General features: G+C 39.6%; 2 protein-coding genes across 2 annotated transcripts in view; one reads left to right on the top strand and one right to left on the bottom strand.

The window, feature by feature from the left end:
- The window catches only part of igf1ra (insulin-like growth factor 1a receptor), a 92766-nt gene extending 82019 nt beyond the window's left edge, over positions 1-10747 (top strand). The window contains 9 exon segments of the mRNA NM_001323792.1: positions 57-222; positions 307-409; positions 620-690; positions 784-1013; positions 2847-2951; positions 3051-3210; positions 3455-3584; positions 5338-5472; positions 8720-10747. Of these exon segments, the coding sequence (NP_001310721.1) occupies positions 57-222; positions 307-409; positions 620-690; positions 784-1013; positions 2847-2951; positions 3051-3210; positions 3455-3584; positions 5338-5472; positions 8720-9248 (1629 nt within the window). The 3' untranslated portion in view covers positions 9249-10747.
- Positions 10748-15284: 4537 nt separating this feature from the next.
- Positions 15285-16490, bottom strand: part of pgpep1l (pyroglutamyl-peptidase I like) — a 28074-nt gene continuing 26868 nt past the window's right edge. Inside the window, 2 exon segments of the mRNA XM_054733106.2 lie at positions 15285-15409; positions 15412-15766. Of these exon segments, the coding sequence (XP_054589081.1) occupies positions 15285-15409; positions 15412-15766 (480 nt within the window).

Genomic DNA, 16490 nt, shown 5'->3' with positions numbered 1-16490 from the left:
CTTCAACAATAGTTGAGGTAAACTCTGTACTGACCTGCCCTTTTCCTCTCCCACAGCCTGAGAAACATAGCTGTGTATCGCGGCAGCAGTACCGTCAGCACAAAGGAGCCCGTCTGACCAATCTGAGCCCAGGAAACTATTCTGCCCGCGTGCGAGCCACGTCTTTAGCAGGAAATGGCTCGTGGACGGAGAGCATTTCCTTCTACGTTTCGCCACCTAAACGTACATCGGCATTTCTTTCAATTCAACCACACATTGATTAGTTTTAATGTGCAGCTGATTTTGTTTTGCTGTTCTGTCCTACAGGAGATGACGTTGTTGCACTCTACTTGATCATCCTACTTCCCATCCTAGCGACTATCTTAATTGTCGGCCTCACCATCATTGCCTTCTTTATCAACAAAAAGAGGTGAGTGCTTCTGCAAACGCCGCTTCCACTGACTCGATTAGGTTGCCATCGTCATGAAGCTTAATGACGAGTGTAATGTTATTTAGAGTTAATAGGTGTTTTCATTATCATGGCTCTTTGGGGAAAGAGTAGACATCCCATTGAGAACTGAATATTGCATCCAGAGTCAGAGCTGCCTGTCAGCTCACTGAGCCGGGTTTGTGTTTACAGGAACAACAACAGACTCGGGAATGGAGTTCTTTATGCATCTGTCAACCCAGAGTACATCAGCGCTGCTGAAAGTAAGACACGTGAATATCCTTGTTGTGTTTTATGGTTCTGTTTCGATGTTCCTGCACATTGAGACGAGATGCTGTCTCTGTTTGCTGCACCAGTGTACACACCGGATGAGTGGGAGGTGGCCAGGGAGAAGATCACCATGCACAAAGAGCTGGGTCAGGGCTCCTTCGGCATGGTGTACGAAGGCATCGCGAAAGGCGTTGTTAAGGACGAGCCTGAGACGCGGGTGGCCATCAAGACTGTCAATGAGTCGGCCAGCATGAGGGAGCGGATAGAGTTTTTAAACGAGGCGTCTGTCATGAAGGAGTTCAACTGTCACCACGTGGTAAGATGGGCTTGTTGAAGGGTTTGCTGCAAACAAAAAGCCACACTGACAGAAATAAACATGAATGGATAAATGTAGTTCTTCCTAAACTAATTTGCATAAACACAGGGAGGCCAGCAGGCCTTGAGGAGTTTAAGCGTTTAGTTATTTATTTTTATTTTTTTATGCAGGCGGCTTCAGCCTGAGGCAGGGCAAAGCCTCCTGGAGGTTCAGTACATTCTCACATCGATGTAATCACGGCCTCATTAACCACTATAAATGAATGTGGTAAAGATTTCCCTCTAGAAAGCTGCTAAAGAACCCAAACACTCAATTACTGAATTCACTTTGAATTATTCAAAGGAAAGAGTCATTTTTTATTTTATTTATTTATTTTTTTAACAATCTTCAAAGTCAATCAGAGCTAAATATTTTTCTAGTATGTTATGTGTGACGGAAAACCTCCAGTGTTTAGTTTGTTTTCCCTTGTGCATTTCTTATTGGAGTACCTCCGACCTGTGTTGTTATTTTTGTTATTTAATATTAGTGTACAGTAAAAAAATAATTTTTAGAGAACTACGATAGGCTTTTGATGCCAGTTTCATGATTTTAATTTTTTTATTATTTTGCAGTGTGACATTAGTTATAATGTTTATGCTTGTTTCCATTTATAATGTTAGAAAATACCTCTTTATCTTGAGTCATTAGATCAATAATTAATACACAGATGAGCTAAAATGTGATGTTTTGGTGGCTGTGTGTCATTCACATCCAAATGCCAGTGTGGGTGTTTTTATGTAACTTTGTGGTTTAACAAGGAACCGGAAGAATAGGAAATGTTTATTAAACAATCAGAATTTTAGCCCGCGGGTAATATGGATTGATATTTTTTATGGTGACTAACTTTGCTAAACACTGATCCCTGACTTCTTTGGTAATATTCTCCTAATAGGGTATCTGTTATTTCACAGCAGGTTCACTAAGAAACTTAGAATGTTCTTTTTAAATACAGTCTCTCTGAGTTTCACATGTATGCTGAATGTGAAAATAGTCTTCTAGCCCTATTTCTTGCATTGGCCACTGACTTTACTGAGTAAACAAAAGGAAACTCTCGGGTCAGAAAAGCCACATTAATCTACTTCCCTTTGTGAAGGTAGTATTCCTGGACTCACCCATCTTGGCTCGTGACGAGGAAGGCTGAATTTATTTAGTGGCAAGGAGAGAGCAGAGCATGTCTCAGATAGTAGAAGCTAACTGTTAGCATTAGCAACTCAAAAAAAACTTGGCAGAAGTCACTCAGGTTTGTGTTATTCGTGAAGATAACAGGTCAACGTTGCAGTGTGAAAGGAGGCAGCAGAAGAGTTGCGTTGCTGTTAGCCAATCAGAGGCGAGATGTTGGGATATCATGAATAGTAATAGGAGTCAAAATCTTCTGTTTTCTGCCCCCCACTCCTCCAACTAACTTTTACATCATGAAACAGGAGCGAGCGCCAGAGCTTTTTTCCGCTGCACATGTGATGAAAAGAACAAGTGTATGCCTGCTTTAAAATGTTTTGCTTTGCTCACCAAGATGGCGCTGGGAGACATGTTTGTCATATAACTGACTATTATGACAAACAAGCCAGTATTCATAACATTAATAATTCCTGAAATTAATTAATAACACATTGAATTAGCTTCTTCAACAAGAGCATTGCATGAAATTGCAATAATTTTCCAGAAGGTTTTAAATTCTGACTCTATCACTTCTTGACATTAACAGTCCTAGATTAGGATTAAAGCAGCAGTGGTATGGATTTGAAACCCAGCTGTTGATTCCCCAGAAGATGTGAGCTTGTTTTGTTGTTGCTGCAGGTGCGGCTGCTGGGTGTGGTCTCTCAGGGACAACCAACCTTGGTGATCATGGAGCTGATGACCCGTGGAGATCTAAAGAGCCACCTGCGCTCTCTGCGTAATGAGGTAAGCAGCTCCGAACAAACACACAGATATGTCAAACCCTGTTGCCAGAAATTTTCATGAGCAGTGTGAAAATCAAATACTTTCTGCCTTGCCCCACAGAACTCTAACACTCAGGTGCTACCCCCGCTGAAGAAGATGATCCAGATGGCGGGGGAAATTGCCGACGGTATGGCTTACCTAAACGCCAACAAGTTCATCCACCGAGACCTGGCTGCCAGGAACTGCATGGTAACAGAGGATTTCACGGTGAAGATCGGAGGTGGGTCCATTTAACGTGCTGCCTTCGGCTCCTCCAAGTTTGCCCAATGCTAAGCCTGCTCTGCTGGCTGTGAAAATAACTGTTAGGATTTCAGCAAGTGCCTTCAGGCGGTGGGGTGTTAATGTAGACGGACAGAGAAGGAGGGAGGACGTGAGGGGAATGCATGAGCTCTCAGGAGTCTCCCACACATCGTGAGTGATGTTCAGTGGCTTACCCCGTCTGATTTCATTATTTTTTCCTGCAGATTTCGGCATGACCAGAGATATTTACGAGACAGATTACTACAGAAAAGGAGGGAAGGGCCTGCTGCCTGTTCGCTGGATGTCTCCAGAGTCCCTGAAAGATGGTGTCTTCACTACAATGTCTGATGTCTGGTATGAGAAAACATTACTCACCCTCAAAACAAGCCTGCATCATACGTGCATGAACCTGCTGTAATCCAAGGGGGTGGGGGGGTCAGGGGGACCCTGAGCTGCCTGCATATTTTCCCTTTATGCACTCCAAAACAGTTCAAGCTGTGGGGGTCACAACTGTAAAAACCTGCAGATCACCTCAGAATTTCAGTAAGAACATGAATTTTCTGACTTTTCCATAACATCCACAGTGTGAAGACAAAACAGCATGTTTGCCTCCTTATGAGCTTTTTTTTTTTTTTTTTTTTTTACTGTAGCTCGTCTGTAGTTTTTGTTCCCAGCCTAAAATGCCCCACGGGTTTGTTCCCGACAGTGGGTTTAAACTTCTCCAGATGTTCACAAATGAGAGGCTGCCGTGCCAGCGCAAACCCACCTTCACATGTTGAGCACCATATCCTCCTCTTTGATGTTGAAGTATGTCCTCCTCTTTGATGTTTAACTTTAGTGTGAAACAAACCAATTCTTGGGTTTCATGAGTAGGTGATTTTAAAAGAGTTGATCGGTGAGGGGAAAAAAACTTCATTATGGCATTTTTATGAGTTTTGCAATCAGTGGTTTAGGAGACAAAAGTCCCAAAATAAACATGTGGGTAAAAAAAATATTGTGGTCAGCGTTAGTCCAGTAAAACATTGTTTTGTTCCGGACATAATTTCATATTCATGTCATTGGCCGGCGGCCTGAGGTTCAAACGTCAATAGTTTATAATTGTCCTACAGTGGAAAGTTCTCTGAATTAGGTCCAGGTTTGCTTGTTGACATGTTTTTAATATGCAGGAAGAAAAAACTGAGGTTTATTTTAGCGTAAAACATCTGCATGAAACTGAAAATATTCTGCAGTTTCATCTCTGCAGAGCATGCAGAAAGGAGGACATGATGCTGCAAACACAAAGTCTCTTTTTTTCAGTCATGGGACAATAAACTCCTTTTTTATAGTTCATGTCAACAGTAAATTGATTTAGACTTATTTTTATTATCAACAAACAAATAGAAAGTAATATAACAGCACACAGAGTAGAATTGGAGTCAGCAAGTGTGTGTGTGTGTGTGTGTGTGTGTGGGGGGGGGGGGGTTACTAGAATGCTTTAGGACTGCTGTGCTGAATGAGCATTTTCTGCAGAATTTTCTTCCCTTGGGAAGAATATTTTTACATAATTTTACCTGAATCCTGCTGTAAGAAGATGAAAACACACAACCTTTTAATTTTAAGTTCTTGTATCATGAGCAGATTTAACCCCGACCCTTTTATAAAAGGTTTTACTTTCCAGGTTGGTCAGAAGAATGTTTTTATATGCATAGTGCAGACTTGCAGAGACACCAATTGTTTTTTTTCCTTTTCAGCTTTTACATCAACATGCATGAATGATCACATTACAAGGTCCTCAAAACACAGATTCCTTAAAGTTCTTTAAATTATGATTTGGTGTTGAAATAAGTGGAAACATGCTATTTCTCCATAAATCTACAATTACATGATATATTATATATATTATAAACAAACAATTATGCAATTTGTTTAACATTATTGCTATTAACAGCAGCAATACCTGCTTGGGCCACACGTGGAAAGAAGACTGAACAAAGCACCGATCTATAATGAAAACATTTATCTCATTTTATAGAAGTTCAAAACATTTTCTGATGCTACTAAAATCCCACTGATGGAGGTTCATATACGCGACTTTCTGCTGATTTTATGACCTGATCTTCTGCTGCAGGTCATTCGGTGTTGTATTGTGGGAAATTGCCACCTTAGCAGAGCAGCCTTACCAGGGAATGTCCAACGAACAAGTGTTGCGCTTCGTCATGGAAGGAGGACTCCTGGAAAAGCCTGACAACTGCCTAGACATGCTGTGAGTCTGAATTTATTTGTGATAGAATTTATTATTCCATGCAGCCATTGTAACCTTTTTTTTTTAATTCCCACCATTATAGTTGGCCACACGTCTATTTTAGGTGTAAGGGATATCATGTACGTGTGCTAAACTAGAGCGGAGACCAACTCTGACATTAACGTCACCGGCTAAATGCTGTCAGCTGACAACATCGCTTCATCTGTCAGCGACGGCCTCCTCACTCATCAGTGTTGGCCAATAGAGGCAACATCCTAACCCGTGTGTGAAAATGCCCCTCATTTCCTTACTGAAACACCTCTGATTGTTGTAAAACATCCTTCTTCTGAAAAGCTGTATGTATATATATATTCTCTCCTTCTCTGACCTCAATATAAAGGCATCCTGCAGTCCCCCCTCCCACTCTACATGGCTGACCTCACCTTAGACGGAGCGCGAGGAGAACGAAAAATAGGGCCGATTGTTGTGCAGACACAAACCTCGGGTTTCTATGGCAGCCTGACAGTTTTGTCCTGATTACAGGAGTGTGTGGATTGTGTTACAGAGGTGGTGGAGGCGCGGGGGCTTAGCCATTTGAGCGGCTGTGCCAGTGATGGTCGCCTGTGGAGATTCACAGAAAACTGCCTTTTTTAGAGTATTAAAGCCAGACACTTAAAAACGGACAAACTGTGGGAAACACAAAGTCAATGAGGGTTAGATAGCACATCTCCTCCTCGTACTCTCCATCTCACGTGGATGTGAGTCACTGGTTAGGTTTTTCTAGTTTGCAGATCTGGACATACTTGCTTGTGTTAAGATGGATAGAACCAGTTAAATTCATTAAACGTTACAGCATCGATATTCAGAGACGGCTCTGCACTCACACTTGGCCTGAACTCGAGTCTGTTTCTAATTTTATCAAATATTTGCAGCCTCTTTCTTCTGTGAAACATTTGGCACCGCAGCCTATAGCTCATGTTTTAACACAACGTCACCACACATTTGCTCGAAACGCTTACCATCTCACCCGTTAAAGTTTTAAATCTGCACCACCGGCGCTGCGTTTTTGAGTCGCAGCTGAAATTTAAAACCAGCAAAAATAAATCAATAAATAAACAGCTAAACGAAGAGATAAACAGGAGAAATAAACAGAAACTGGACGAAGTATCGGCTCAGTCGATCCGTAGCGACGGAGTTTATTGTAATAAATTCCACTAAAACAATAATAAAAACGACAGTATAAGAATCAGCCTTTTTATATCATATAAACTAAAATGTACATGTTGTTCTCTGTTAAGTAAATGTGGACTAGATGCACATTTTTAATTATCTACTTTTCTGATTCTTTTAGAGAAATTTCTTAGTTTTCTGATATTTTTATAACGTTTATGACAACATTTTCTTTATTTCTTCCTAAATAACCTAAATAACCAACTGTGGTGTGCAGCTTTAAAAAATAACATTTGCATGAATGAACCACTGATATTTAAGCAATGGGAGCTGGTTTCAGACAACAGAAATTGGATTTGGATGTGGCTTCATGCACTAAAAACTATTTTAGCTGCAAACTGAGTTATTTAAAAAGGCTATTTATAAGATAAGAAGGCAAATATGATTTTTACCAAAAAAAAAAAAGAAGTGATTTAAATTAATAGCCACGTGTTTCATGACATAAATCTGGATTTCCTGCCTTGTTTGCTAAATCTTCATCAACAGGTTACTGTGGTGTGTCAGCACAGCTCAACAAATGTAAGTCAACTCTGAGACACTTCCTCCAACTCTGAAGTGGCAAAAACAAAAGAAAACAAAAAAATCTCTGTACTACATTATATTCTGTAGCAAGGCCCGTGATTACGCAAGTTCTACACTGAATTCCTCAGAGTGGAGAAAACTGGCATCTAGCTGCAGAAGTGTTTCAGGGTAGGAAGGAGAAAGCAGGGAGGAGAGAGGTGAGAGAGGGTGGGGGCAAAAAACCAGACGGAGGGGAAAGCTGTAACCCAGCGAGCTAGCCGAGGTGTTTATGTCAGCGAGCCTTAGAGAGTATTCTTAGCTTGTTTGTGTATAATTGAAGTTGCGGGATGTGGCGCCGTACCACAGAAAAATGTAATAATTCTCCCTTTTTATGGCGTTGTTTTGACATTCCCAAAGCTCGGCTGCTGGCCTGGCACAGTAACCTGAGTGTGATTTACTGCTCTGCTGAGTACACGCTGTGGTACTGATCTAACCGTTTGTATCGCAACGGGGTACAAAACCATCAGAATTCCACATCAACTGATCAGATCAGATGCCATCAAAGTCTAAATTAACAACATCCCAAAATCATTATTGTCTTTGTTTTTTATTTTTTTATTTTTTGTCAAATTGTTACTGGATTTAACTTCACATCAGAACAAAAAACAGAAATTATGAATTGCACTCAAATAATAAAGGTCAACTTCATTGGCAAAACTTTTTGTTTGTTTCTGATTATAATCAGTCACTCGGTTTTTTTATGCAGGCTGAACATGAAAACAGTCTCCTACACCTATCTCCTGCATTAGCTTCTGATAGAAAATAAATGGTAAGACTCTAGGATTTGAAAATCCTGACAGATCTACATCACACGGTCACTCGTGGACTCACCCATCTTGACTCGCGACGGGGAAGGCTGTTGTTGGTTTAGCACTCAGGAAACATCAGAGAACATCTCGGCAGGTAGAGCCTAACAGTAGAGTCGCTTTGCTTTTATCTAATCAGAGGGGAGATGTCAAAATATCATGAAATGTGACTCCATAACCTAAATGGCCCGCCCTAAAACAAGCGCACCAGAGCTTTTTTTCCCCCAGAGAACAAGTTACTTGCCTTCATACCTGCTGGAGACAACTGCAAATATATAAAAAATGTGAGTTAAACAAGCGATGAGGATATTTTAGACAATTGTTGAAAATTAAAACAGGAAAACAAATTGAAATGTAATTTTTTACATTTTTAAAATCTCTTTAGACTGTTTTTAAGACCCATATGCAAAAGAAAACTATGTTTCGGTGTCAACAGGTACAAAAACCAACACGAACTGCAGCTTCTTCTGCCACCTGCTGGTAAAAACAGGAAATGCTCCTCTTGCTTATCATGGATGTGATGGATTAACCTCTCTGCAGGATGATTATGTCAAGAAAGAGTGGAGAAAATTAGAATTTTAATCTAATATAATGCTTTGAGTGTTCCAGTGTTCTCTAATTACACATGTGATAAGTTACTTTTAGGTTTACACTTTATGCGTTGCTTCCAGGTTTGAGCTAATGAGGATGTGCTGGCAGTACAACCCTAAGATGCGTCCAACCTTCCTGGAGATCATCAGCAGCATCAAAGACGATCTGGATCCCCATTTCAGGGAAGTAAGTTTCTTCTTCAGCGAGGAGAACAAGCCACCGGACACAGAGGAGCTGGACATGGAGGTGGAGAACATGGAGAACATTCCACTGGACTCAGTATCTACGAGGCAGCCGTCTTCTTCTTCTGCTGCTGCTGTTTCGTCGTCTGGGTGCGCGGGAGGCACGTCGCCTCCTTCTGCCCAGCAGTTATCACTCATTCAGGGCCCAAGTACTCCATTACTAGGACCTGTGTCCCCTTCATCCCCGGTAGCCTTGGCCGGAACGTCTTCAGGACAAGGCTCGAACAAGCACTCAGGACACGCTTTGGCCAATGGGCCCGTGGTGGTGCTTCGGCCCAACTTTGACGAGTTACAACCATACGCACACATGAATGGGGGTAGAAAGAACGAACGGGCGTTACCGCTGCCCCAGTCGTCGGCCTGCTGATATCAGTCCAGCACCTCCTTTTTCCTCTCACACAGGGTATTAAAACCTCTCTTAAGTCTTCTAAGGAGGGGCGGATGAGGTTTGAACATTACTGTGTCCTGTGTGTGCCAGTAGACGGTCTCTCCGCTGTTTCAGGAAGGAACAAAAAAGCAGAGGACCTAAACTGTACAAACAGATCAGAAACCTGCTGAGGCGTCTGGAGTTGGGCGGCTCAGACACACACTGGGGGACTCCTTCCTGGGCAGCCTGCATATTTCAAATTTTCGTTCCACATGAGACGGAAAACGACGCACACATGCGTCCTGGCACGCACAAACTTCAAGTAAATCCTTTTTGTTTATAGCATATCTGCCAGCAAAAAACCAACAGAAGAGCACTTTTTTTTGTCCTGAGGATTTCAGAGATGATGTGATGGATATTTGAGTGTGTATTTATATAATCACGTCTTTCTCTCCACAATATGATATAGCAACTTTTTTTAATTACTTTGTTTCCATGAGCCGACTGGCTGGTGTTTGTTTGTGTGAGGTTGCCTCGAGTAAAAGGTTTGGAATATGATTCATGTTGCATTTAAATATTGAATTTTCTACGTGATCCTCTTGGGCGGGTATGGGTGATACAGGTGGACGGCCTGTTTTTTACCCGCCAAATAATTGCCAAAATTGAGCGTTTCTTTCATGTTTCTCCTTTTTTATGTTAAAGGCTGTGATTCACAGTTGATATTAATCATTCTGTGCAATAATAGCTGAATTATTTGGTGTTTTTCCAGACTTTTTTTTCCTTCGAGTGATCATAACTGCTCTGGAAGCGAGGTTTACCAGATGTTGCTGTATCTGCACTGGGTGTGGAAATTATTATTTTTATTTTTTAAAGAACACAAAAACTCCAGGGAGTGAATTTTAGTCAGCACTGAAACAAGACATGATTGAGCTAATATCTGTAAGAATTTTTTATTTAATTTATAAAAAGCAGACTAAACACCAAGTAGCACTTATACCACAAAATATTTGTCAATCAGACTCCAAGATTTTTATTTGTGGAACTAAAGCATAAAGTAGTTTGTGTACTGTGTACATGTTGTACATTAAAAAGAGTGACCGATCACAAAATTATTTAAATTATTACGAGGTAACATAAAGGCTGTCCTCACTCATCACGCATATTTATTTTGTTTTTGAATTGTAAACAATCAGAAAAGTGGAGGTTTTTGCCCCTCCCAGCTCAAAATTAGTTTATTTTTATATTTTATGCATATTTTTTCTTTTTTGTTAAATCATGTCATGTGGAAATAAACAATAAAAGCATTTGTTATTTTAGGGAGCAGTTTTCTGAGACGTTTGCATATCAAACACTGAACTGAAAGTGGCCTTATTAAGATGTTGCTTTACCACCCCGATCCTCGCAGATCTGAGCAAAAGTGACTTCCTTATCCATCGATTTAAGTCACCAAACTGTGAATCACAGCCTCACGAGTGTCTTTGGTTCAGTTTTGGTTAAAAGAAAGGAAAAAAAATGTTTTTGCAAATCATTTCCTGTCATAATCAGTCAATACAGCCCCTCCTCCACAAAAACGAAACTTTTATTTCTCTACATCTGCATTTCTCACCCAAAACGGAGAAAACAGATCCATCCCACCGAGAAGTTTTGCCTGGAGGCAAATTTAATAAAAGGTTATTAATGTCTCTGCTTTTCAGTCACAGTTAACAAGGTCTTGTGGATGTTCTGTTTTTGATAGCAGGATCATTTTTCTTCTAGTTTTCTTTTATACATCATTGGTTTTGTCACTTTTTGACGGACAAAAAAAACTTTTTTACGATACAAATGTTTGCCTCTGTGTCTGTACAAAACAAAGCTGCTATTTTATTCTTCTCTCTCTTGGTTGATTTATATATATATGTATATATATGTATATATATATATATATATATATATATATATATATATATATATATATATATATATATATATAAGAAATCCTTCAGGTTTTCATACTTTATGATCTCAACAACAACAGTCCACTTCTAAAAGATTTCCCCAAGTTTCCGGTCACATGACATTTTCTTCATTGCCTTTTATTTTTATGAAATGTTTTCTTTTTGTTGTGTAGATGTGAAAAAATATTATTATTACTATTATTATTATTAGAAATGAACATGTTAGCTCGGTGCGCATGAGTGTACATTCTGCCCCCCCCCCCCCCCCCGCCCCCCCCCCCCCATTTGTATTTTACGTTTATCGCGCCTAGCGTTGCCCTCTAGGTGCGACTTAATCTCAGGTTCAAGTAAAAGGCTTTGTTTTCTCCACACATTCTCTTATCATGTCCTCCTCACCTCCCCCTTTTTGTTGTGCTGGATGAAACCATGTCCTCCCCCCTTCCCTCTGCCACCCTTCACACACACCCCTGCTGTGCCTCCTTTAAAACTCAAAATTAGCTCTAAACCAGCTCTGGGTTTGTCACCTGTTCGTTTCTTCCCTCTGACAAAGTAGGGCTACCTAAGTTGTCCTGTTTGCCTTAATTCACAAATCATCTTTTAAGCATTTATTCATCTTTTCCTATTTATTTTAATTTCCCCAATCCACTTCTCCTAGCAGGACGCCCTTTTCTGCTAAAGCTTCAAAGTGAGAATTTCAAACTGGTTGATTGTGTTCATTACTGCTGCCTCTGAAAACCAAATACAGGATGGTTCAAGTCCATGGAAAGGAATGAATCTTGCATTCATAAAAAAGGTCTTAAAAGTGGCTGAACAGTGAAAGTTTTGAAGGATCTCCCATGCTGCCTGCTTGTTTCTCTCTCTTATCTCCCTGTAGGAGTGTTTATATTTATTTCCCTTCCTTTCTGGGTGACCAGTACACTAGAAGTCATTGTATAAATGCCCCATAATTCAGTGCAAACATTTGTTTGTATGCGTTGCCCCTTTTATTTGTACCTCACACCCCCCTTCAGGCATATCTACCTCACTCTTTTTGAATATATTCGTGCGTGCGTGAAATAAATACATCTCACTCATATCAGTTTTAACAGAAACCTCACCTGATTCAAACCCACAGGGATCTAAACGAACCTCATGAACTTGGACAGAAGATGGAATGGAAGCATCGTGAGTTTGGCTCATGAATTTATGAACTACTTGTTTTACAAAAAAAAAAAGCATGTTTCTATGTCTGACTTTAAAAACTGAACCAAAAGTAGATTGTGCTGCTGATCATTAAGCACAGTCTGGTTTAGTTCTCTGCAGAAACACTGTCGAACATTTGCCGATGTTCATCAGAAACAATCTAACGCGGTTAAATCAACCTACACTGTTTTTCAGCTGGTTAGCAAACCGTGTGTGGCGAAGGAGTTTTAAGCATTCCATCTTCACCGAGTCGCAGAGTTATTATCATCACAACCTCGAATCCTCAAGACACAACCGTAACGTTCTCATCTACAAACGCATTTATCGAGAAGAATTTAACACGGGAAATATTACAGAAGGGAAACCTATTGTTCACCTCCAAGAAAAGAAAAATAAATATAAGTGCTTCATTTGCAGCCGACAGTCGCACCTATTCCGTATAAAGAGATGGCATTTATTTCTATTACATTTATGTATGTAAACTAAACAAAAAAAAATTCATTTCCACCCAAAATAATTTAAAAAGCATCAAATTCCCCAATCAGCTTTCTACTGTTAGTGGAACTTAAAAGAGACCTTTGGTGTTTTTACTATTTTGATTTTATTTATTTGTGCAAAGTTCATCATTTAAAAATTCAACCAACTCAATGCCTTAGTGTTCATTCTGACGCATGCTCATCAGACACTCTCAAAGATTATATATTCTAAAGGTGTAGAACACTGAAAAAACGTTTTTAATTGTTATTTCTGATCATAATCGATCACTCCGAGTTTTTCATACAGGTTGAGCATGAAAATAGTCTCCTACACCTATCTCCTGCATTAGCTTCTGATTGAAAATAGACGGCGAAACTCTAGAATTTGAAAAGCCTGACAGATCTATGTCACTTATGTCAATTAACACTCATGGACTCGCCCATGTTGACTCATGACGGGGAAGGCTGTTGTTGATATAGCATCCAAGAGACAGCAGAGAATATCTTGGCTAGTAGAAGCTAACCGTTAGCATTAGCAACTTCACAACATGGCAGAACTACTCCAGGCTTGTGTTATTTGTGGAGGTAAAACATCAACATTGAAAAACAAATAGAGTCAGTGATAGAGTTGCATTTCTGTTATCCATTTAAGGCGAGATGTCCAAATATCAGGAAATAAAACTCCCAAATCCTGCAGCATTAGGCTCACCTCTGCTGCAGCAGATTTGTCTGGGCTAATGCAGGCGCTTCTGGGCTTTTTACCCCCCGAATACGACTTGAAAGGCATCATTTCTACCAGAGACCACTGCAAATGTACTGATTAAGTGTTCAACACCTTTGAATTATCTCTCTAATGTAATCTATACACACCTGTTTGTGTGCTGCCAGCTCAGTCGCCACAGTCAGTCCTAAACTGTCATCAAATACAACTACCTAGGAAAAAGCAAAGTAACTCAGACATCTTTAATCTTCTTGAACTTCCTGAAACATCAGCTGGACTATTTAATTCCCAGTTTTTGGCCTATCTGTGATCCCCGCTGATGAATATCCAAAAGCAATAAAAAACTTTAGATAATGATTTAGCCGACATCTAATGTGGGAGGCGAAATTTGAGGTGCTCAATAAAGATTAGTATGTTTTCTTGATTTAATGTAATAAAAATGAAAAATATTTTGGTTATAAACAGTAAAACTGATATTAGCATTTACTATTTATATGTTTAGGTGTCTTATTTCAGATTTTCACTTCAGAGTAGAAACTGATCATCAGTGAGGTGAACTATTGAAACTGCAGCATTTCACATATGAAAATTATGAACAGGGATGTCGCATAGATTACGGGTAGTCATAATAAATAAACATTATTAGCAAAGAATTCACTCTAGATGCTTTTTTTCCTCATTTTAATTAAACGTCCTGTATGGCCATACTCTTATTTAGTGATACTCATGTTTTTAATTTCTTCAGAATGTTTATCAGATAAATGTCAGGTTTGTGGGAAATTGCATCCTTGTGTTCCCCTGCAATAATAGGGTTGAGGTTTATTGTTAAAGTCTCTTTTGTACCATTTGCATTCCTACACCTTCTGAGGGGCCTTGGTCTACTTCTATGATCTACTATAATGTTTCTACTAAATCTGTGTTCATAACTTGATTGGGGAAAGCAACTATTGAAAGATAATGACTTAGACTCTCATCTTCTTTTAAACTCTGTATCTGAAGCCTCAAAGTTGTTTTATCACTTCTATGGCTGAGACGGTGACATTTTTTGATGCGCCGTCTCCAAATGTGTATGAGAATTATTTGTATTTTACTTTTTTGTTCTGAAATTTTGAATAAATAAATCAATGAGAACAGAGACTGCTTTTATTTCTGCTCATGTCCCGCATGATGTTGTGTTTGCTGACATGATGCAACGTGTCAGATAAGAATTGGGGCCACTGAAAAGAAAAATAAGAGAAGAAACAATCTTGGCTTTAGAATTGAAAGATTCTAAGGAAGATTTAATCTCAGAACTCTGACTTTTTTCTTAGACTTCAAAAAACTGAATTCTTACGGGAAAAGGGTCAGAATTTTTCAATTAAAATCAGAATTCTGATATTAAAGTCAGAATTCTGAGGGGAAAAAAGTCAGAATTTAGAAATTTAATTAAAAGTTCTGAGAGAAAACAGTCAGAATTCTGAGAAAAAAGTCAGAATACTGTTGGAATTCTGAGATTAAGGTTACAATTCTGAGATTAAATTAAAAATTCGGAGGGGAAAAAAATAAAAATTCTAAAATTAAAGTCACAATTCTGAGATTAAAATCACATTTCTGGGAAAAAGTCATAATTCTGAGAAAAAAATTCATAATTCTGAGGGGGAAAAAGTCACAATTCTGAGAATAAAGTTGGAATTCTGAGATTAAAGTTGGAAGTCTTTTCCTTATCTTTGTTTTCTCAGTGGCCCTAATCTTCATCCATACTACATAATTGTTGGGTCCAGGGGTCTGTCTCCTCCAGTTGTTGGAGCATTTTCATAATGATTTCTTGCAGTAGAGGAACGAGTCTGTCAACTGATGAGAGATGGCCTTAGAGGTGATGTGGACAAAGGCTGCTCTCCGATCACCATGATGTAATGAGCAGTAATACGCAAATCACACATCTGGGAAAAAAAGTAGCATCCATTACTTATCTCCATCAATACAGTGCAATAATGAATGCACACCAGCATCTCTTGAATAAATCACATCCTTCTCTTCTTGTTAAAAGTGCTTGGAGATGATCTTCATGTTAACCACTGAGTCTAGTTTTTCTGCTCCACCTTCGATGCAGCAGTGACCTGTGGGGCAGAAGCCACACACATCTCCATCTCTGTAGCCATCGTTTTTGCCTGTTTGCTCCAAAATGACGAGGCTGGAACCTCTGGCAATGCCCAGATAAACAGCAAACTACAGTAGAAAGATACAATTAAAAGGTGCTTTGTTGACAGTATAAACAGTACTGTGCAAAAGTTTTAGGCAGGTGTGAAAAAGTGTAAACCCTGCTAAATGTGCCTCACTCCATCTGTCAGTGGATTACGGACTTCCTGGCAGATAGAAGACAGCATGTGAGGCTGGGAAGAAATGTCTTAGTATGAGGAGAAAAAAGTTTCAAAAGATTTGTGCATGTGTGTCTAAATTTTTGCGTGTGTATCTAGATTTGTGCGTGTGTGTACCTAAATTTGCGTGTGTGTATCAATATTTGTGTGTGCGTGACTAAAGATTTCTGTGTGTGTGTGTGTCTAGATTTGTGTGAGCATAACTGAAGATTTGTGTGTGTACCTAGATTTGTGTGTGTGTGTCTAGATTTGTGTGTGTACCTAGATTTGTGTGTGTGTGTCTAGATTTGTGTGTGCATAACTAAAGATTTGTGTGTGTGTAACTCTTGATTTGTAGCATGTGTTTACATTTTCATGTATAACTTCAGCTCCTAAACATACTGTTCGGGGTTTGTTCTGTTATTACAGTTATGTGTTTGTTGTCATGTTGCTATGGTGACAGGTGACGCGCTCTCTTGGCGACTGTTTTTCCGGTGAGAGCGCGCCTTTTTGTTGTTGTTGCTGTGGTCACGCTGAGGAGTGTAAGATTAAACGGGTGCTCCCAAAGAAACCTCTGTCTCCTCCGTGACTGAGCT

Source organism: Nothobranchius furzeri, chromosome 4 (genome assembly GCF_043380555.1).
Source record: "Nothobranchius furzeri strain GRZ-AD chromosome 4, NfurGRZ-RIMD1, whole genome shotgun sequence".
In the NCBI taxonomy this organism is placed as follows: Eukaryota; Metazoa; Chordata; class Actinopteri; order Cyprinodontiformes; family Nothobranchiidae; genus Nothobranchius; species Nothobranchius furzeri.
The sequence above is the reverse complement of the archived record's forward strand: the minus strand, read 5'-3'. Positions and strand labels throughout refer to the sequence as shown.